General features: G+C 36.0%; 1 protein-coding gene across 4 annotated transcripts in view; it reads left to right on the top strand.

Annotated features, from left to right (window-relative positions):
- The window catches only part of TTC39B (tetratricopeptide repeat domain 39B), a 53121-nt gene extending 30373 nt beyond the window's left edge, over positions 1–22748 (top strand). For 2 of the 4 annotated variants that reach the window (XM_026073522.1, XM_026073526.1), the window contains 14 exons: positions 250–317; positions 2326–2390; positions 2542–2647; positions 3996–4061; positions 5605–5713; positions 6770–6837; positions 6929–6988; positions 7305–7466; positions 8532–8623; positions 8919–9039; positions 11146–11257; positions 16434–16551; positions 19021–19137; positions 20251–22748. In XM_026073522.1, coding sequence (XP_025929307.1) covers positions 250–317; positions 2326–2390; positions 2542–2647; positions 3996–4061; positions 5605–5713; positions 6770–6837; positions 6929–6988; positions 7305–7466; positions 8532–8623; positions 8919–9039; positions 11146–11257; positions 16434–16551; positions 19021–19137; positions 20251–20347 — 1361 coding nt within the window. In that variant the 3' untranslated portion in view covers positions 20348–22748. The remainder of the gene's footprint in view (positions 1–249; positions 318–2325; positions 2391–2541; positions 2648–3995; positions 4062–5604; positions 5714–6769; positions 6838–6928; positions 6989–7304; positions 7467–8531; positions 8624–8918; positions 9040–11145; positions 11258–16433; positions 16552–19020; positions 19138–20250) is intronic. The other 2 variants (XM_026073525.1, XM_026073523.1) reach the window with 2 other exon arrangements.
- The last annotated feature ends 762 nt before the right edge of the window (positions 22749–23510 follow it).

Here is a 23510-nt window from a genome sequence, read left to right as displayed (position 1 = left end):
CTGAAGTTAGCTTGGGCAAGATCAAGGTTTTTGTCTGAGGAAAGGTGAAATAGGAGACTATTTTTAACTAATTTCTCAATTACTTCCTTTGTGATTTGTATGTTATGGCTTTATTCAGCAGTAATCAAAACGTCAACAGCAGAATCCTAGTTTTTTCTTGGCAGCGTTTTATTTGTTTCACCTACTCCAAGAAGAGACTATTGACTAATAGACTTTGCTGACAGTAAATAACTTTTCTTTCTTTTATAGAGGAAATGCATGCTGAAGTCTGTTATGCTGAATGCTTACTACAGAAAGCAGCTCTCACCTTTGTACAGGTAAAGTAAATTTTTGTTTATATCTCTGTGTAACAGTTTAAAGGAAAGATGTTAATAGTTCTACAAGACTGTCATTCAGACAGTAGATTTGATATTAAAAAAAAAAMCAGAACACTTCCTCTGTAGTGGTTAATGTTATTTCAGGGCAATGTTTGAAAGTATGATATATGTTATGCCACCCAGAAAAGTTCTCAGTTTTTTTTGCTTATTTGAATAACTGAAGACCTTACTGATACCCAGGGACCAAAAATCTAAGAGGTATTGCACCGTCTCATACGGACAGTCTGTATAGGTTACCTGTGTCACACCTGAAACTGCCCAGCGCTTGTTTAAAAAGATGTTAAAGTACTGAGAAAAGTCTTATCTGAAAGTACATAYCTGTTTATGGACAAAAGGGATAGAATATTTTCCAACCAACAAAACTGCAATTGATGCCCATTTCTCTTTAATTTAATGTCACTGTCCATGAACTTTTGAAATGGTGTCAGGAACAGTATAATAACAAATGGTTGTAAACCAAGCATGCCTTAGATTTTTCTGAAATAATCATTCAGTTCATAGAAAGGTCTGCTGTTTGATACTGTTTTGTTCTTCTTGTTTAGTATGTGATTCAGTAACACTAGAGCTACGGGGTTTTCAAATTCAGTCTGAAAAGAGGAATTGTTAGTCTCCTCATACTTTTGTTTGTATATGTAAGTGCTTTATGAACGTTTAAAGAATTTACTTTAGAAAATCCTTTAGAGATAGCCAGTATGAGGAAGAAGTGAGGTAAAGAGATACTAAGGTCAGAAAGGTTAATTTGGCAAAGCTTTATAATCCACTTAATATGATACTTCTAGGAGGAGTGTCAGGAAACATTAGTAGTGGAATGCCAGTCCTTCCTGTAGCTGACTTCATCTCATTTCTTAATCAAACAGAAGCAACCCCCACTTTTTGTGTGTGTGTGTGTTTTAAGCATTAAGAGAGTTTTTAGAGACATATCAGTTAACTCAATTTTAAGACTATATAAAATAGAATACCCTTGGGGAAGGGGATACTTTCTTTACAGCAGCACCTTGATGTTCATCGTTTTGGAGGTCCACTGCTGTTGGTTCAGAGGTTCTTGCTCTGCTGATTGCTGTCATACCCCATTTTTTTAATCTCTGATAGACCTTGGTTCATCTGAGGATGATAATGATGGTAATGAAATGTAACCGTTCAGAAGGTTGCACTTGTACTAAAACATTTACAATGGTTGTTCAGTCTTACAGGCAAAACAGTTGAGGCCTTTCAGAATGGTGATCCTTTCATGGAAACCAGCTTTTCCTTCAGTTGATGATTCCAATGCTCTTGTTCTTGCTTTTTCATCTTTTATGTCATATGTGCTGTCCCTGAATATTTAAATATTGTACATTTTTGAAATGCCAGCACACATTCCCCTTCTGTTAATTCTCATGGAAAAAATTCTGTCCTATCTGTTGAATAATATATTAATCATCATGCTTTTCAGGAACGCATTTTTGATGGCTGGTGGATTTTGGCTTATGTTTCCTAGAGGTTAAGAATCATATATATATATTGGGAAGTATGTATGTGTTGGGTTGTGAATTTGCTGTTGATCATCAATGGTAATTCATCTGCTTAGGGGTTAGTTTGGGCTGCCTTCTGCGAGGTTCTGGGATCACTTGCATGTTTCAGAATTGGCATTTCAAAACTTTTCTTAAATGTTCTTACAGCACCATCTGGTGGAGAGCTTTCCTGTTTCATTTATAAGCATTAGAAGTTCTGTTGAAAGTAATTTTTTTACTTTTTCCACCTCCTTTTAAGTTTTAAAACTTGTCACGTGACAGAAAAATGTTTCCCTGACAACTTAATACATGTGGTAGCATCATCTGTAAAGCTAAAGTTAATAACTGAAAAATATCTTTAATTAAAATTTCCAATGACTGTTTAGTTGTAAAATGACTTAAAATGTAGCTGAAAGATTTTTAAGTTCATTTTGCACAATTAAACTTTTTTTTTCTTCCAGGATGAAAATATGATCAACTTTATCAAAGGTGGCCTCAAAATTAGGACAAGTTACCAAATATACAAGTAAGTCATTAGAAAGCACTTAGATTCAATGTTGGTATAAACACGTGCAGTTATATTAATGTCTGCAAAAAAAGTCATAACAAACGTAATGATTATACTTCATATGATTTCTAAGTTGTATTTTCCACTTTTTTTTTTTCTGCATCTAAAGAGAATGTCATCAGGTGCTACAGATGACTCAGGGGAACAAAAGCAAAATTGAAACATATCACCAATTTGAAGGAGGAGTAAAACTTGGAATAGGAGCATTCAATTTGGTATGACTTTGTTTTTCACACTTCAGAAAGGCCTTTGGGGTAATTCAGAGCTTACACAGTTCTGTATAAGATTCTTTCTTGCAGATATCCTCTTAAAATGAAATGGTTGCAGAACAGAGATGTGGTTATGTAGGCTTTGTCGTATGAAAATAGTACTGGCTTTTTGCATGCMTGCACACTAGAGTTTTTTTTAATAACTTATTTAAAAGTTTATTTAATTTTTAATCGACTAATTAATATATTTCTTAAAAGGAAAAAAAAACCTGCATTGACTTACTTGTGTGTAGCACAAGTTCTTTTGCTTCAGCAGCTTGCTGTAGATAGGCACTGTGAATTAGTGCAGAAATGCAAAACAAGTAGTAGTTTACTGAGTTTGTACAAAAGACAATTGGGTGCATCCCTTAGCATTTTTCTTTACAATTGGCTATCATTGCCATTTGACCTCTACTGTGACAACAATAAGAGTTAATTTCTGCTGSTATCTTAATTTTCAGTATCATTCAAGACAGAAACTGGCCAATTCTGCGCATGGTCAGAAGAACTCAGATCTGTCTGCACCTGTCAGTCTTAAAACCCAACACAGGTAGACGTCTGTGTTCACAAGTGCTCTGACCACTCCTATTCTTTGTGAAGTCTCTTCAGCAGGAAACTTAAAGGAAACAATATGTTCTGGGCAAAGTATAGTAAAGTGAATGAAGCTTTCAAAACCTGACCTCCTTGTAATGTGCTTGTTGAAAAGATAGTTGTGATCTTTATGAATTCTTGTCAGTTGTGTACAATGTGGAGAATGCAACTACAAGGGAACAGAAAGTGCATGTAATAGAGGGCTGAAGGATGATGAACATAGCTAAAACCTCTGAACAGTATGTTTGCTGGTCTGCTAATCCTTTGCTTCCAAAGTAGGAACAAATAAAGTTTTTCTGAGGTAGCACTGAGTCATCTGATTGAGAGTAGTTAAAGGAAGATGACAACTGTAGATTGTAAGTACTACCAAGATAAATAATACTTTCTTCTCATCCCAAGTAAACCACAATTTTCAAACAGTTCTGATCAGCTGAAGACAAAAATAATTATCCGAAGAAGCACAGTCAGACTTCCTGTCTAGCTGTTTCCACTGCTGGATGGACAAGAGTCCAAATTTTCCTGAAGTTGTAAATTGATTGCATATTGTTAATCACACAGGTCTACTTTCAATTTCTTTTAAACTCTGTGTTTTACTCTTTCACTACAGTGTAATGGCATTTAATATATTAACTAGAATTTTTGGTTGAAGTTTACAGCAGTTTTAGAATTCTTTGAATGTGTGTATGGCTTTATATATCTTATATATCTTTGAAATGTATTGCAGATGCTGTCACTTTTACCAGGAAGGATTCTCCGACTTCTAGAATTTATTGGATTTTCTGGCAATAGGGTATTGAATCTGATATTTGTTTTCAAATTAGTGCTTTCTCTGGTAAAGAGTGGATAGGCTTAACATCATAGATTTCACAGTAAAATATAATGATTTACATTTTGATATTTTTAGTGTTGTTAGAAAGGCAACTAATGGGCTAGATTGTGCAGGCATAAAAGTACATATGTTGATATCCTAATCTTGAACAACCATGGCCCTTTGGAGATGGTTTTCGAGGTGCAGTTTCCTCTCCTCTTCCTGGCTCTTAAGGAGAGGAGATGTATATACATTTTTTTAGTCTATACAGCAATAAATTAATGTGTTCCTTATACCAGCAACTGAAGGGGGAGTCTCACTTTTATGTTTCTTCCACTCTCCCAGTCCATCTCTTTGGAATAAGGAACTTTTGAATGTAGCATGTAGCTGGGGAATCCTACTATATCTTGTCCTCATGGATGTGGAAAGTATTTGTAATCATAACCTAGCCTTTTATCTTTTTAAGTGTTTTAGATCTCTTTAAAACTCCTTTCACCACCTGTAAGAAAGGAAAAAAAATAAAATACAGAATTAGATATAACTAAAATTCAGGTTATTCATGAGCCAAAGAGGAGTCACTCTCTGATCTTGCTGCTGTTAACTTGTCCATAAGTATACTTTGCTTATGTGAAATTAGATTTCAGTAGAGATCTGGTCATTTTATTTCTTCCCATGAAAGATGTAGCTGATGCTGAAGCTCTTTCATAAGAATTTTTGGCCTGATTAAAAAGACAATAGAAGGTGAAAGGAAAGCTGAACTTCTTTGATGCAGTATCACCACATTTTTGTACGTTACCTAAGTTCTTCTGTAACTCAGCAAGCTGCTGTACAATAAAACTCTTACTAGGCTAATATTTGTTCTGAAACAAAACTGTTTAAATCTGTTAAGTTTCTGAAGAGTCACTGATCTTGAGCAGGAAAGCTCTGAGCTCATCTCAACAATCCCAAGAACAGTCAAGCTGTCATGTAACGGGTGTAAACTGGAAGGGATGTGAAGAGGTTTCATACATATAAGCTGAATAGGTCTCTGAGTTTAATTGCTTTTTTCAGTACACACAAATTTTGCTGAGCTTCTAGAACTGGTATCTAGAAGTTGGTGCATTAGTAGAGCTAATGTTTTGATCAGAACATGAAAATAATAACTGACTTGAATGATAGAAGAAAACTGAGGATAACCAGGGGTTTATGCATGAGTTTGTGAAGGAAGACTTTTGCTTAGAAGCAGCACTGAAACAGTTGAGAGAGGTTCCTACTGAACATAGATAGTTCTAAGAGGCTCGTAGCCAGAAGATGGTGGGAGAAGGATGTAGACCCATGCGTATGTAATTTTATTCAGTATTGACTTAACCTACTTCTGCTCAGTGCTATCAGCTGTGCCAGAACTGTTTGGTGGAACTCAGATAGGTTATAAATTAGGGAATATGTGTATTTAAAGGAAAAACTGGATGGCAGGGAGCTAGACTCTATTAAGAGTAACTCTCTATAATGATAGCTAAATCTGCATGCATTTGTGATTTTTTTTTAGGAGCTGGGCCTCCATCAGCTACGGGAAGGTGCATCTGGCAGCAGTTTGAGGGCCATTTTGTGTACTTTCACCTTGTTGGTTTATCATACTTATGTCTCCTTAATCCTTGGTAAGACCCAGAGTGCAGCTGCTCAATTGTGCTATATATTATGACAGATCTTGTGAATTTGAACTGAATTTTAAAAACTGTGGTTGTTAGCTTTGTAATAGATTGCTGTATGCTTAATTATGATCTAAAACTCATATTTATGACTGACAAAGCTATGTCTGCAGAAATGCTCCGGTAGATATCATTATACTGACTTCTTGTTCCATTTGAAGGGCTGTCTTAATGTGCAGCAGCAAAATACCAAAAAACACCTTTTAAGTTCAGACAAGTCCTTATTATAAATTAATGTTGGTTATAGCAAAATCTAACTCTAGAAACATGTATACTCCCAAATAATTTATTTACTTACTTTCTTCCTCTAGAACATACACAGATATAAAAACATGTGCAATCTTTTGCCTCTTTTATAAGCAATCTTGTAAATTCAAGAGAAAATAGGTGGTGCCGAGAAGTAGACGTTCGATGAGCTGTACCTGTAAAATAGACTAGGGAAAGTTTGCTGGGGCATACTAGCCAACTAACAGTCCAAAACCAGAGACATATTTCCCATGTGGAACTTCAAACACAGAGAGAATTAATTAGTGGGCCTACAAGTCACTATTAGCTCTGTATTGGTCCCTGGCATGTATGTTTGGGTTCTTTAGTTTGGGAGGATTTCAGTCCTTGTCCCCTCATCAGGAAGTTAAGAAAAACACGATTTCTTTCAGTCTCACCTGTTTGTCATTACTGGACTCAAAATTAGGAATGGAGGCAGCTGAAGACTTCATAACTTGTTAAGGAGATAAAAGGGATTTAAAAAWATATATATATATAAATGGGAATTTAATTTAAATAATATCCATATATTCTGTTGTGCTTCTGCTTGCAGACATTTACTATCTTAAAAGCTGTAAGTTCTTCCAGGACAAGAATTTGTATTTATAGAAACTTAGTATGATTAAATAATAATTTTACTTTTGTATAAAAGCGGTCATCCATTAAACAATTTAACCGCTAATGTGATTTAGAAACTTTTTTTTGTCTAGTAGCCTCAGATTGTTTTGTTGTGGTTTCTAGGTACAGGGGAAGCCAACCTTCATGAAGCAGATAGTCTCCTCGAACCCTACCTCCAGAAGTTTCCAAACGTGTGTACTCTCAGTATATTTTATAGCATTAATTTATTTCCCTAAGCTTAAAGTAGTAACTGTGTATTTGTTTTTCTGCTCTCCTTTCAAGGGTTCCATTATATTATTTTATGCTGCTAGAATAGATATACTGAAAGGAAATTTTGAAAAGGTAATTCAGTTTATTCTTCTTACTGTTTTGATCTTTTCAGTGTTCAACTTCGGGAGAAAATTTTATTTGCCTAATTCATCCTAGTAACTCATTTTAGTTGGACTGATAATTATCATCATCTCTCAGTTCAGGTTTGGTGCCATTATTGACTCTGTAAGAGAGACTGAGGGGGAAGATTACATCGTCTTACTAGTTAGCAGTTCTCCAGCACTGTACTTTGGGTGCTGAGAAGGAATTTGCTCTGTAATTAGACATGGCTTTCATGTTGATCTGTAATTGTGTCATTTTTCATTTTTCTTGCTTAATTTAATCCTAGGCTCAGATAACATTCCAAGAATGCATAGCAGCCCAGCAAGAGTGGAAGCAGATTCACCATCTCTGTTACTGGGAGCTGATGTGGTGCTACACGTTCCAGCAGAACTGGCTTCAGGCATATCGGTATGCAGACCTGCTCAGCAAAGAGAGCAGGTGGTCTAAGGTAAATGGGGAGGAGGACATGATTATGATATACATAGTAGCCTCTTCACAGTTAAATTTGCATACTAGTTTCCATAATAAGTGGAGATTTGGCTTTCTTCTAAAACCTGTAAGCATGCACCAAAATGGGAGGTTTAACTGTGTTAAGGAAGTTGTACCAGAACCACTAATACCTATGCTTCAGTCTTACTTAAAACTGAGATGCCCACCAAAGACCAATAAAAGAAACGGAGAGGAAAACTATTCACTTACCTCTGTAACAAAGTTCTAATATTCCTTAATAAAACTTGGCTAAAGAAACTCCGGTTGTTAGTTAATTATAAACAGTCAGTATCAGGACTAGTCAGCAGGTGTTTTGCGACATGAAACAGAAAGGTTGCTAGAGACATAATCTCATGAGAAAAGCAGAATAACTTACCTTTTTCTTGTAAAAATGCATTTCAAAATATGAACTAAGCATGATATGCAAATAATTTTTGGATATGTATTTTTTGTCTATTCTTTCTAGATAACTGTCTTATACTTAGTGGAGAGGAGATACATCCCATTCTTGACAAAAGAGGAAGAGAATAGTATTATTCAGTGTGAAGTGCAAATGTCTTGAATAGAATTATGGATATTTCTTTGTTTCTCTGCAAAGCCCAGTTACGGCACTTTCCTTGTGTCAGTACTCAGATATTTTTGCTGTGTTTGGAGACATACCTGAAAAAGCAGAACAAATCAGATAATAATATTCATGGACTTTTGAGTAGTTATCTCTGTAACTTAACCTCACCTCTTTGTCATAGCAGTTTGCATAATAAATTGTTCTGTTCTTTGCATGAAAAACCTGTAACATTCTGACTAACTTCATTACAATATTAATAAATATGTCGAAAATAAAATTATTTATGGTATAAATTATGTGACAAAGGAAATGCATGGCTAAACTTTGGTAGATCCACCTGCCTGAGAATTATTGGAAATGGTTCACTGCAACAGTGGGTAAGAGCTTTAGATCGTTAATGTTTTAACTGAACACAGCAAATTAGATATAGTAATATGAAGCTTTTTCTTTTTGAAATAGGCAATATATGTATTCCAGAAAGCAGCAATTTTGTGTATGCTTCCAGAGGATGATGTGAAAAGAACTGGTGAGGACACTGTGTCTTTGTTCAGGTAAGCTTTTATAGAGTTACTAGACGTGTACTTCTTTACCCATATAAATGTTTTTTGACTTACATATCTTTCTTGGGTCACCTTCTGCCTACTTGTAACTGGCAGCTTTTCAGCTTTTCTCTTTAAGTATTCCGCTGCTAAAAAAATAAAACGCTGCTTTTATTAGGAAGCACTCATTTTGTTACTGCAGACTGAGTGGTGTAAAACAACTTATCTTGTATCATGTATCTTATTAAAAGAAATGAAGTTAAAGATAATATAAAGCAACCTCTGTTTTCCTTTCCCCTCTTTGTAGACAAGTGGATGGTCTAAAACAGAGAATTGCAGGAAAATCAATCCCGACTGAGAAGTTTGCAGTAAGGAAAGCTCGACGCTATGCAAGCTCTCAACCAGTGAAGCTGATATTGCCTGCCTTGGTATTTACACTTGCTTTTTTGTGGTACTTTTTGAATGAAAAAATAAGTATAGTTTATTGCACAGGAAAAGAATAATATTATTAGGCTGTATCTATCCACCTTCTTTAAAGAATTTTTGGCATTTGTGAGAACAGGATTGCCTTGGGTTTTTTGTGACATGTTCTAGGGGCTGGGGCATACTAGCCCACTAGCAGCCCAAAATGACAGTCAGGTTTTCCTCATGGAAGTTGAAACATGTAGAGAATGAATAGCTCTTGCCACCTGGGGCTGAAAGGCATCTTCAGTTTTGCACTGGTCTTTAGCATACATGTTTATGCTCTTTGGGAGGATTTCAGTCCTTGTTCCCCGGACACATCAGGAAATTAAGGAGAATTCATTTCTTTTGGTATTGTCATTTTTTTCAGGTGAAATTTGAGTGGCGTGTGCGTGCATATGTGTTTTTTTGAGTGTAAGTAATATATGCAGTAATTAATGATATATTACACATGCTATTCTGATTTCACATGCTTCTAATTTCAGAAAGCACTAGCAGTGCACTGCCTGTTTATTTGTGCGCTTTGTATAGGTTTATGCTTGAATTTTTGTGTATAAATAATTAAGCAACAATGGGAGATGAAAAGCATGTAATTTGAGAAGGGTTTTCTTATGTTAGAGTTCATTGATATAGAAAGAGAGACCCAGTGCAGATTCATCCAGCAATTTTAAAATTCAGTGGTTTTGTACTTAATTTTGTGTATTCTCAAAAGAACTATTTATAAGGACCTAAGCAATACGGTTGTCTAGAGCTTGTACAGCACAGTGCTATTCAGTTGTGAGAAAATATTTTTAGCCTTGCTGTCCAATTTAATATCTTTTTAACATAACAGTTTTTTCCATGTACTGTTTGGTGTTAATGCAATAAACTTGTGAAGGACTACAGGATCAAAATGAGTCCAGAATAATATAGTTAATATTGTTAATAACACTTTATTTCAGACTTCGAGACCCAGATTTTTTTCTCCTTCTGAATAACTACTTAGCTACAGCACAAATTCAGGCAGAAACATTTCAACAGTGTATTGTATCTGCTTCTAAGTGACTTACACTTAATATTTTGTATGTGTAATTGCAATTCAGATATCGTAAATTAAATGATACTTCTGTGTTTGCGATCACTGAATAAAGATCTTAGATTCTTGTTGGTTAGAATTTAACTTTGTATGTGCACTCACTCTGTTTACTTAATGTGCTATAATATGATAATATTTAGTTCTTCTAAAAAACATATTGCCTGTGATTATTTTGAAGCATCTAGGAGGCTTTTTTGCCGTGATTTGCCTTGATTGTTTTTAATAAGATTTTGTAGGAATCTCTTGGAAGTGTGTGTGTATGTGTATACTGGAACTATATTTTCATCCAAAAAACAGTTCTATCTACTTCCACTGTTGCTCTATGTAAAAGGTAAAAGCCTATAGATTATAGCATGGATATGTGTACACACACACACACACACACGGGTGTGTGTGTGTATGTGTGTAATCTCATATGCAGCATAAAGAAGGTAACTACTTTCAGCTACATTTTTAGCTCATTTGGCAGAGGTCTCAAATAGAATCAAAAACGTCCAGTTTTGTTGATGTGTAATACGGATGTCAGTATACATATGGTAAAATCTGTTCAGTTTTTTTTTTTTTTTTTAAGATCTGTGAAAATACGCAATAGAATCTATTAAGAAGAGTATCCTGAAGGTGTCAAATATTCAAAACTTAGAACCCCAAGTTAATTTTGCCCACATACTTGCAACGTTATTTTGCCTGCCCTATGCATAGATATTCTGATACAACTATATATGATTAAAAACACAATCTGTCAGTTACATGCAAGTTTATTAAGACAAATGTGAATGTCCTATATATGTTGTGGAGGGTCATTTAAATCACACAAATGCTTTTATTCTTGAGCTTCTTTACTTTGAGTGTTTGGTTTTGAAACTTTTTTATATTCTTTAATATAAATTTCTGTATGCAGTATTTTATGTACTCAATGTTCTGTAACAGCCTTCCAAGTGTTACTCTTTAGGTAAGTATTTGTGCGATTTCATGGGTTTGTCTTGTTTGTTTTTGTCAGGAAATGATGTATGTCTGGAATGGCTTTGCAATTGTGGGCAAAAGAGCAGACCTCACTGAAAATTTGTTGGTAACAATTGAAAAAGAAGAAACTGCTCTACAAAATGAAACTAGTAAGTGGTCAATTAAGATAGAATTAACTAGTTAGTCAGAAATGCTGATGGGACATTTTTCTTTTTCTCCACCTTAACGTTCTATGAGGTTAAATGCTGGCTCACCTCAGCCAACGTGCTATTCATTCGAAGTATGGAAATTTTGGAGCCACATGAAATTTTGTGGTTCTTTTTAAATATGTCCTTGAAATCTTTGAAGCATAGATATTCAAGATATTTTTTACAGAGTCCGTCCATAAGTTAATAGAGCTTAGGTTCTAAGCAGAAAGAGAAGAAAGAATAAAATGGATGTACTGCAGAAGAGGAKAGCTTTACTCACTGTTCCTTAAATCAAGTTTTCTCAGGTGGGTGCTGCTGTCTATCACTTGAACTTCTGAACAGACTTCTCTTTTGAGTTCGTCTTCTAAAATGAATAAATATTACCTTTTTACACAAAATTGTTTTTGTAGTAATCCAAGAAAGAAACAGTCTCAACTGTACCCAGATTCTAATCACATTTTCACATTTATCAACAATTTGTCAAAGAATTAATTTCCCCCATTATTGAAGTATCTAGTTATCTAGTGTGTCTGTAGGTGTAAGTACATTGTTTTGGAAGTATGAAATATGGTATTTATTTATCCTGTGTACATTGATAATGACTATATTCATGACTGTGTATCAGAACCCCTTCAACTTTCCAGGGTCTTTAATTTGTTACTACTAAATAAAAAAAGGTTTAGAATTGTGCCGAAATGTAACTTTCCCTAAAGTATAGACCTCCAGTGAGGCCAAAGCTGTTGGAAACTGAAGTTCCAATTGTAGAAGCTACGGTGAAGTACTATGAAAAGTCCTCTGAGCTCAGTGCTGCAGAGAAGGAACAGGGTGAGGTGTTAATATAAAGCAGGAAATGGAAGCAGTGGAGAATCCTCGATAGTAAATGAAACAAAAGAGATAAGCACACAGCAAAAGTAGGAACTAAATGATAATAGCAACAGTAAAAATTTTAACACTTTTAATGATATTGTATTCCAAATAAATAGGAGAAAAGAGAGGCACCCTAATACTTGTCTTAAAGTTAATCACAAAATCATATAGAACATACTGCTATTGTCTCATACCTAAATATTTAACTTTTAAACAAAGCAAACCTGACAACTGGATCTGAATAAATACATGTTATCTTTTTTTCTTGGAAGCTAAGTTAACTCCTTGTCCTCACACCATTGTATTCATTTTGCAGTCAAATTGAGGCATCCTGTAGGCCTGATCACTTGATCATCCCCTCAGGGGGTCTTATGGAGATGGTGTGATACTTTTATGGCCTTCTGTGTCCACATATTCCTTAACTGGATATCTGAACATGGGAAGAACTTCAGCAAGTGTCTCAATGTAGGCAGACACAGCATTAGTTTCCTTTTGTAACATCAGCTGTATTAAACAAAATAATACTAATGCAATAGTGCCTGTATTTTTTTTTTTTTAACTTTACACCTTCACATAACTTCCTAATTTGGGATAGTACTTCCAGCCCTTGAAGGTAATATGGCAAATGTAGAAAGTAGTCAGCTTTAAAGCATTTAGGTTAGGATTATCAATTTCACTTACAATGTTGTATCCCATCCATACTTTTATTTAGAACTTAAACTATTCTTAGGTGGATTAAGAATGTACACTGTATTTTGGATATAAAGTGATCTTGTCAAAGTTGGTCTTAGATTCTTTTTAAAGCCTCACATCTTAGGAGTGTTATAATTTCATCTGCCTATGTAAATTTATGTTTAAAATCATGTCTTTGCCTTGAGGTGTTTGCTCCCTATTTTGAACCAAACTTATATTCTGTAATTTGTCTTGACCTGTGCCTCTGTATCATTTTTTTTTTCTCTCAAGAAAGCTTTTCATCATGTTTACTAGGCTTTTTGTGTTGCCAAAAATTGGGTCTTATCTATGGAACTTAATGGAAAACATAGACAAACCTAAGCCGTTTTATAGATCAGATAGTGTTAAACAATGTAATAATCAGTAAAAGTACATCTGGTTATGACTTCTAAATAAACTGAGGTGAAGGATAAAAAGTTACAGAAGCACATACAGGATATTCATGGTGGTAAAGTCTGGACAGTGTAATAAGCTAAGTGAGAGTAAGTTGGAAGGCCAAGACTGAATTGGTTCCCATATTAATCTTTCATGCTCTTCTCCAAACTTCTGCAAAATTGATATTGCACCTCTTAAATCTGAATATCTTTCCTTAGTTGTTGTGACTTTAAACCCGAAATGTAGCAATATTTGAGACATCTGCAAATAAAGTAATGTTGCCATGACTTCTGTGCAGAGGACTTCTAAGAGGTTCTGGCAGAAGTTCTTGTGAATCCAGTGCTGTATTATGCAGAGGCTGGTGTTGTAAGTGCTAATCGGTTAGAACAGGATGAAATAAACTTCCTGTCAAATTCCTAAACTGAAGTGTACAAGGTGTCAAAATTAAAAAAACCCTACAGAGTAAAGCAAAAGTCACACTAGCATAGAAATGGAAGTATGGTAGATGATTGGAGAGAATTTAGAGAGTATTTATCTCTAAGAAACATACAAACTCCCACCAAAGTAGAAAACGTAACTTAATGGTGCTTTAGGACCCACACCTCTAGTTCCCCAGTCCAAAGGCAGAGACTGGAGGAGAAGGTTAAAGAACTTGTTTGTTGCTTTAGAATAGTATTGTTTGGAATCACTAGATTGAGTGATTCTTAAACAATGGAATAGTAGGCAGACATGAGTGAGGGTCCTTTTTATGTATATACCTGAAGTGAATAGATCAGGAAGGATAAGGCTGCCACCAGACAATGAGAGAAATTTCTGTGTGGTAAAATGTGCTTGATTACACTATCCAAATGAACAACTCGAGGCTTCTCCTGTGCCAGAAGTCTGAAGGAAACAGGCTCCATATCTTAATACTAAATTTGAGAAGTTCAGTGTKTATTTTGAGTTGCAGTCACATTGCATATGAAGATAAATTGTTTATGTAGCATTCAGCTAGGGTGGCTTAATTTTTGTAAAATCATATGTTCACAAGTGAAAATGAGTATCTGCAAAATGAGTACTATCAGTATCTGAATTTCATTGTGCTCAGACTAAATAATTATGGCCTTGGGCTGTAGAATAAAATGTTCTAATCTGCACTTGGAAGTCTATTGTTCACAGAAGCTAGTGTTGAATAATTTACTGGTCTTCCAAACAGTACTCCTTCTTAAAGCAGCGTGTATTTCTTATGAAAATATGTATTTTACAAATAAGATGTAATCCTGAAACGTACTTGCTGTTTACACTTTCAAGATCCTATGTAATAATAGCAGCAGTGAAATGTAATTCAGTTGTGAACTTTGCATCTGTGAGCCTGATATATATTTTTTTAAGGGTATGGACTCAGACAAGATAAAGATTATGATTACCGGAATTGCTGCAGAATTGAGACCCAAAGAAGGTGATTAAAGCTATTAGCAGAATGTGACAAGGATACATATTATTTTAAGAGACAGCTGTCAGTACTAGATAGCTTTAAAGGACTTTTTAGGTGCTGTAAAAACATGTTAATTATACATAAAGGTCATTTAAGGACTGAGACTTCTTAAAAGAGAGCTGTTGATAGTGCATTGGCCTCAAGTGAACAGGCACAGCAAGGAATCTGTCAAGGATTGTAACTGGTTGTATGCTCTGACTTTGCTGAAAATAGAGATGGTAGAAGGAACAGATGAAAGATCTCAGAAATTACTTTTTCCTCAGGATTTCTGGAAATGTTATTTTCCATAGTTGTTGCTGTTTTATCTCCAAAATATAAAAAGGAATTTGTAACTTTAAGAAAAATCTCATTTCTGTGGTGATCTTGCATGTTTTATTATATTCATAATGATATTTTCTTTGGTACAGAGGACTGCAAGAAGATGCTCTTCAACATTTATTAAAACGTTGTCTTTATTAAATTGTACTGTCCACTTGCTGTCCTGGTTACAGAATTTTGGCTTAACAGCTCTTTTTCCTGTGGGAAGTACCAGGAGATAATACTTGAAGAAGGTGGTAAAGACTGGCAAGTCTTTACTGGCATCAGTGCCTGCCCCCAGTAATTTCAGGGAATGAGTTCTATAGGAGACAGTCACATGAATCTATTACCTTATTCTAGCAAAGTGTTTTAGAGGAATGCAAAATATTTACCCATTATTGTCATTCTATCTGACGTTAAAAGCACAGCTTGAGACTTGCTATCTATCAAAACTTCTCCAGGTTTACATGCAGGCAGAAATCAGCCTGAATTTAGTGGCGAAGTACTTCACTGAATCCTAAGATGCTTTAATCTTGCTTGTTTTGGAACTGTTTATGTAGGAATTTTGGCAGACTATTTGAAAAAATGAACGTGACCTTAGAGGACTGGTAATTAGTTGTAAACAAGATGATCTGATGGGAGGATGTTTTGCTTCCTGAATTGTTAATGTATGTGCAGCCATCTGTCTTTCCATATGTGTTTTCTTTCCTTTATGGCAGCCAGCAAATGTTATAAACCAAGGCAACAAGAAAGGACCGCACTTGTTATATTTCTGGACCACTTAACAAAATCCCCTTCAACTGATGCTTTTAATTCTATTGGACATACATCTTTCTTAATTTTTCCTAACATTATACCACTGCTAGTGAAGCTTCTTAATTGATAGAGATGATGGGAATACTAAAAAACACAGTTTCTTGCATTTTTACTGCTGTACAATGCTTTCTAAAAGTTTTACATGACAGAATCCCTGTGTATTCTCATGCTCTTAACACTGCTGGTGCTACTGGAGGTCTGCTAGTACTTTGGAACAGTGGATGCTTTTAAGAGAATGTAGTGTGAAGGAGGTTTTGTCTTTAGGCTTTGCCTACTGTTTTAAGTGTTACAGGTACGTGATGCAAGGTTATGCCTACTTTGCACTGACTTCCTGGTATAAAAGATGGGACTGAGTGTTTATATTTCTTCTTAATAATTGGCCTGCATCTATAAAGAGAAAGAGTGATGTTGTGCAAATATCTTCTTTTGTATTTAAAATTTTGCCTGTGGGTTATATATGTTTTAAACTGTAAAATTTTGACCCCTGAGCCTGAATATTCCCTACTGAAAATCTCTCGTTTTCCTTTTCATTAAGGTGTCTTTAAATTGTACGGTGTATTTTGCTTTTACTCTTAGATCACAGTGAATATTATATGGATGATGTGTGCATGTTGCAGTTACTGAAAGGCCTCTGTCTGAAGCACTTAGGAAGACTCATGCAAGCTGAACTGTGTTTCAATCAAGTAATTCAAAGGTAAAAGCTATAGAAATAATCTTTTTACCTTTCTGTTCTGTAACTTGGGGTGAGGCTTTTGATGTTCCTGCAGAAGCACTCACAGAATGCTCAAAATAAGAATTTTGAGGAATAAAATTTTGACAGAAAAAATCCATGCTTTCTAGAAGCTGGTATTAAAATCCCTCTAAGTAGTTGAGGGGCCACAAAGCTTTACTGGTATTTTCGTATGGAAATTTTTAAATTATGACGATGATATGATATGATTTAGACCAAAATACCAAACTGTGACAAGTAACACTTACCTAAATATACTTGGAACTGGTATTTTTGTATTTGCAGAACTATTAGTATTAAGTAAAGATAGTTCACCTAGATTTATTTATTTATTAACATTTAGAGCTACAGCAGTTAGCACTTTGCTATGTAGATGAGAATTATAAAATTGTTACCAGTTTCAGTTGAAAATTTGAGTTTTCTATGTTATTGATTTATTAAACACTTAAGATGTCAGATTCATATCTACTGTAATAACATTTTTATATAACAGGCATGATTATAACTGTGAACTTACTAGAATTTTTAGAGTAAGTAGGCTGTGAGAACAATCTTGACAAAGTTCATACAGTTGTTCTAATTAATTGAGCAAATTACCTTATTTTAGGAGAATTTATATTAATTGTAATACCTGTTATGTTTTTCTTGCCATCTGGCCTTATTTTGCCATGTCTAAGATCGCAAGTGAGTTTAGTGAGATACTTTGTAAGTTATGGTATAGTGGGTTTTCATTGATTGCAAATTAAAAGAATGCTGCTTCTTAAAAAAAAAAAAAAAAGAAAGAAAGAAAGAAAAAAAAATTCCAAAGGTATTTGACACATGGGAGAACTTAGGGCTGAGGCATTTCAAAAACCTTCAAACAATATTTCTTTAAAAGGATCTCTTTCTTTTTGGTGAATTGAATATCCATTTTTCAGATATTTACTCTCTGCTTCTCTTGGGCTGCTGCAGTATACTATGACAGTTTATCATATGAGAAGTCTTGCTGCTTTAAGACATGCTTTCTCTGCATCAAGACTTGCCTTGGTGGATGAGGTTCCTCTTTGCTCTCAAAATTTTGACACATTTTCCAGTGCTAGCTGGGAACTTCTTCATTCTGCCAAATTAGTTGATATTTTATTTTATCCTAATAAAAATCAAAGTGTTAAAATCTAACAAGGGCCTATGGGATACGGCTTTGGAGAGAATAGGGATTCAGAAGAGCTGGTTGGAATTTGAGGATCACCTCCTCCAAGCTCAAGATATGGTTCATCCCAGTGAGCAGAAAGTCAAGCAAAGGTGGTAGGAGGCCTATATGGATGAACACAATGCTCTCAACTAAACTCAAAGATAAAAAGGAAGATTCAGGAGGTGAAAGGAGGGACAGGTGATCTAGGAGTATAGAGACACTGTCCAAACAGGCAGGGATGTCGTTAGGAAAGCCAAAGCCCATCTAGAGTTGAATCTGATGAGGGATGTGAAGAGCAACAAAAAAGGCTTTTTTTCATCAGCAGCAAAAGGAAGACTAGGGAAAATGTGAGCCTGCTGCTGAATGGGGCAGAGGAGCTGGTGACAAAGGACATGGAAGAGGCCACCGTATTCAATGACTTCTTTGTGTCAGTCTTTATTGGTGCAACCAGCTTTCAGGAATCCTAAGTCCCTGCAGGAGGAGCATCAGGCTAGGGGAACATCTGAACTGGGCATATGTCCATAGGAAGTGGACATACACAAGTCCATAGGACCTGAGGGGATGCATCCACGAGTGCTGAGGGAGCTTGTCAATATCACTGCAAGACCACACTCAATTATCTTTGAAAAGTCATGACTTTGGGGGAGGCTGGAAGAGAACAAATGGCACTCCTATCTTCTAGAAGGGCAAGAAGAGGATCGGGGAACTACATGCTAGTCAGCCTCACCTCAGTCCCTGGGAAGGTGATGGAGCAAATTTTCCAGAGGTGCCGACTGGCCTCAACTATTCTGTGATTCTAAGAATTTCTTCTAGTGAAGAAAAGCTGAATTCTGTTACTTCTCTGCTGACCTGTTCAGTCAAGCCAAGGGGGGGATCTCAGTTCTGTGACAGGGAAGGAGGGAGAAGTATTTGTATTAGACTTCCTAACCTAGTGAACATTCTGTTTTTAAACTCTTCTTGTCCTACTTTTGAACTGTTCATCACAGAGTAGGGGAGTAGGTTCTCAGTAGCTTTGACAACACACCACGATACAAATAGTAAATAGGAATGAATAATTTCATGGTTCTAGAAGATCATATTGATAGTATTTCATGCCTACTCTTTACAGGTATGATTGATATTCTCTGGGGCAAGTGGTAAAGAAGTTCCAGAATGTTTTCTCTGGCCATGGGCTATTACTGAGGGTGGTGGTTGCATTTAAAAGTTAAGAGATCATTCAAGAAAAGGTTGTAATTAACCACTTCTGTATTTTTCTGGGTTTCTAGTGAGAAGCAGATAAAATATGACAATTATTTGGTGCCATTCACACTGTATGAGTTGGGTCTTCTGTACAAACAACAGGATGAGAGAGGAAAAGCAATAAGATTCATAGAAACTGCAAAGTAAGTGGATTTTGTGTTTGTCTATGTCTGTAGATTAAAAATAACTGAGTAACTTTAGCAACGGGGAAGTGTCTTTTATTTTCTTTCTGACAGTACCTTGAGAAAATAGAAATAACTATGAATCTGTGTTCTTGACCTAGAAAAGCTGTCCAATATAGTTGAATTTTAATTTTCTGATATTTCATTTCTGTTCTTAACTCACATTATGGACAGTATCAGACAAGACAGTATAGTGTGAAGGGGGAATGTCTCCTTTTTKCATTTAACCTTTGGAGCTGTTGGGATCCTAGGTATGATAGGAGGGGGCTCGGCTCTACTACATGCACAGAATGGAGTTGGAGAGTCCAGAAAAAGGATCAATACTACTTGTTTCCCAGGTAGCTGGTGTGCATCTGCTGCAAAAAAGGTGATAGGGGGAACAGGTTAAGCATAGTACAGTCCTGATTTCCTCTCTTTTTCATTTACACCCTGTGGCAAAAGAGGGCCAGAGAGCAACATTTTCCATAGTGCAGCATATTCACTTGGTTTGTTCATGGGAGTAGGGGATATAGTTTGCTCCTTGGGTGCATAGAAAAGTATACTAATTGTGCAGTACGGTGTTATAAATGTGAATTATAATTATGTTTATATATATATATATAATTTGGGGGATTACATAGTGTGATATTTTATTACATTGGTTAAGTTACATGTTTTGAAGTTGAACATACATTTTCAGCTAACAGCCTTTCTTTTCTGTAGCCTTTTCTAGTTTGTCTTTTCACAGCAGACTTATTTTTGCAGTTGTGAGGGCTCTTGAAAGGATCAAAATAAATGAGGGAAATGGTTGTTAAACCCGGGATTCATTTTTACTATACGTGTAATTGTTAGCACTAATATAGTTCTGGCCACAGTATTAGTGCTACTAGAGACCTCTCTACTCAGTCTGTGGAGATAGTTTTAGATACACAGATGAGTTAAATTGTCTGCTGATGGTATCAACCTTGTTTCCTATGGAAGAACTGAAGGCAGCTAACTTTGGTACTTCAATGAATGCAGAAGACTGAAACAAATCAAGTCAAAAATGTTTCCCTTTGAGCTTTCTAACTGATAAATTAACTTTATTATTTGCAGAAACAACTATAAAGAATACTCTATGGAGTCCAGGTTACACTTCAGAATTCATGCCGCACTTGACAGCTTGAAAGTGACTCCTGCTTCAACACCTTGAATTCATTGAGAAGAGATGTTTTTCATGTATACTGTAGTCTACGCAACCTTTTTGGAATTTATTTCTTTTTTCAGTCTTGGAAAAGGAACAACCTAATGATTGCTTTCTATCATCTCTGATCTGATGTTTGTCATTCCTTTAGGCTGTTTTCTCTATGGCGCATATACCGTATCTACTTGATCCTTTTAAAAAAGACCTTATTTTGCTTCATAAAAATAATTTAATGTTTGACTTGAATGGGGATATTTAAAAAGAAAAAAACAGTTGCTGGTGCAATAGCATTTAATTCAAACACTTTATTTTTTTATATGAAAACAGATACTGGTTATGCAATGGAACTGGTGATAATCTCAGCATTTTATGGGGATTTGATTTTTTGCAGTACACTTGGGACCTTTTGCCTCTGGAACAAAAATGCAATGGCTGCAGACAACCTTTGCCTACATTTGGCAAATCCTGTATGTGGAAATTTATGTTCCAGAGGAAAAAACTCATCATCTTTGACTTAATTTCATTTTGGGAACAAAATGAACTTGTCTGAAGTGCAATATTTTTACACTAACCTTTGAGAAAAAATTAAGCAGGGCTACAGGTATAATGCCTTTGCTGATCTATTTCACTCAGAATAAGTGGTTACAGGGGATATTTTTCAGTCATAGAAAAGCAGGGCTACTGGGGAAATTAAGAGATCATCTAGTCCATTTTGTTGCCCTAAGGCAGAATCAACAGTCATGTCATTCCTAACACATCCTTTTTTTTTTTTTAACTTGTTTAAAAAAAAACAAAAAACTTCACAGACACAGATTTTGTAACCTGTGCAGGCAATCTTTTCCAGTGCTTCATTATTTTTACTGGGAAGCTTTTCCTGATGTCTACCCCAAATAATTCTCAGCACAACTGAAACTGATTACTATTTGTCATCCCTGTCATGAACATGGAGAACAGATTGTTCTCTTCCTTTTCTTTGGACAGTCTTTTAATATTTGAAGACTGCCCCCCTTGCTGGTCTCTTCTTTTCTTGGATTCCAGCAGTTAATTCTTTTCCTAATATATGGGAATAACTCATATATCAAAAAGTGAATCTGCTTTTTGACTTGGAGGAGTGAAGAAATTATGCATATTCTAACCAAGGGTTTCTACTCTTTATCAAAAAAAGTAGTAAAATTGAGATAAGTACATGTGACTTTCCTTTCTCCTTAATGTACGGAGAGCAGTGTCAAATTGAGTTTCTCAGTTCATACTGATGTTGTTCCAGATCTTGGTAACTGTCTATTCATAATGGTAAGAATATACTTGATTTTTTCTTTACTTAAATGTACCCTCCAATACTTGTTTTGTCATTAATTACTGCAAAATGTGTCCATGTTCATATTTTATGAAGGCCAGTATATTTATTTCCCCACCGTAAAGTTCATAGTAGCTATGATCCTGTATGTGATTGTCTGGCCCTACCCTCACACACCAAGAGAAAACAGAACACAAGAAGGATCTGTAAAATGTAAGTCTTCAGTTAATGAGAAACTTTTCAGTTACCCATTAAAAAGTCTAATTATAATGTAAATGCTATAGTTATTCTCACCAGATGACTGAGAACACAGCTGTCTTCTATGACTTTATAAATACCTGAATTAGTAATGTTTTAGTTGCATTTAAATCTGTGTAATATTGACAAGGGAATACTTGCAGGTGAAGCAACAGTTCAAAAATTTAAGCTAAATAAACATCATAGGTCTTTCAAAATGGAAGCCTAATCCAAAGTCTGACTTCATTAGGTTTGGATGTGGGCCTTTTGTCTGTTGTAAGCGTGTAACTAAATTGTTTGCTAAAATTCCACGTGTGTAGTTTTGCAGCTTTGATACCTGAGAGACAGAATGGTTGATAATTGCAGCATGCCTGTGTTAAAATATACTTTATTGACTATAGCTAAACTACAAAAGATATATTTGGTTTATTAGCAACACAGGCTAGCATATATGCTCCCAACTAAGCTTTCTTATTTCTTACATACTATACATAAGCGACTATTAACTATAGACAGGAAAAATAAGGAATTTCTGTATAGTGTGTATATTTCTGACAATGTTTTTAGTGGCCTATTTGGGTATTGGCATGTTCTGTTCAGGATTATTTGTGGTTTAATCTGTATTGGACTGTATTAATCAGATGGGACTTCTTCATTTTCTCTTGAAAGGTGATGAAAACGATACTGGGAAAGAATTTTTATGATTTGTTTGATAAGTAATAATTAGCTGTACAGAAAAGTAGAACTGGGACTACTGACTCTCAGGATGGAGCATGAAGTAGTCTCCAGTATGTCATTACAGACCACAGAATGGTTGAGGTTGGAAGGGACCTCTGGAGATCATCTAGTCCAACCCCCCTGCTCAAGCAGGGTCACCTAGAGCACATTGTACAGGATCACGTCCAGGCGGGTTTTGAATATCTCCAGAGAAGGAGACTCCACAACCTCTCTGGGCAACCTGTTCCAGTGCTCTTTCACCCTCACAGTGAAGAAGCTTTTTCTCATGTTCAGATGGAACTTCCTGTGTTTCAGTTTGTGCCCGTTGTCTCGCATCCTGTCGCTGGGCACCACTGAAAAGAGTCTGGCTCCATCCTCTCGACACCCTCCCTTCAGATACTTGTACATGTTAATAAGATCTCCTCTCAGTCTTCTCTTCTCCAGGCTGAACAGGCCCAGCTCTCTCAGCCTTTCCTCATAGGAGAGATGCTCCAGTCCCCTAATCATCTTTGTAGCCCTTCGCTGGACTTGCTCCAGTAGTGCCACATCCCTCTTGTACTGGGGAGCCCAGAACTGGACGCAGTACTCCAGATGTGGCCTCAGCAGGGCTGAGTAGAGGGGGAGGATCACCTCCCTCGACCTGCTGGCAACACTCTTYCTGATGCAGCCCAGGATACCATTGGCCTTCTTGGCCACAAGGGCACATTGCTGCCTCATGCTTAACTTGGTGTCCACCAGCACTCCCAGGTCCTTCTCTGCAGAGCTGCAGGTCAGCCCCCAACCTGTCCTGGTGCCTGAGGTTATTCCTCCCTAGGTGCACTTGCCTTCCTTGAACTTCCTGAGGTTCCTCTCTGTCCATTTCTCCAGCCTGTCCAGGTCCCTCTGAAAGGCAGCACAGCCCTCTGGTGTATTGGCCACTCTTCC

The sequence above is a fragment of the Apteryx rowi genome, unplaced genomic scaffold, assembly GCF_003343035.1.
Source record: "Apteryx rowi isolate R43461 unplaced genomic scaffold, aptRow1 scaffold_37, whole genome shotgun sequence".
In the NCBI taxonomy this organism is placed as follows: Eukaryota; Metazoa; Chordata; class Aves; order Apterygiformes; family Apterygidae; genus Apteryx; species Apteryx rowi.
The sequence above is the reverse complement of the archived record's forward strand: the minus strand, read 5'-3'. Positions and strand labels throughout refer to the sequence as shown.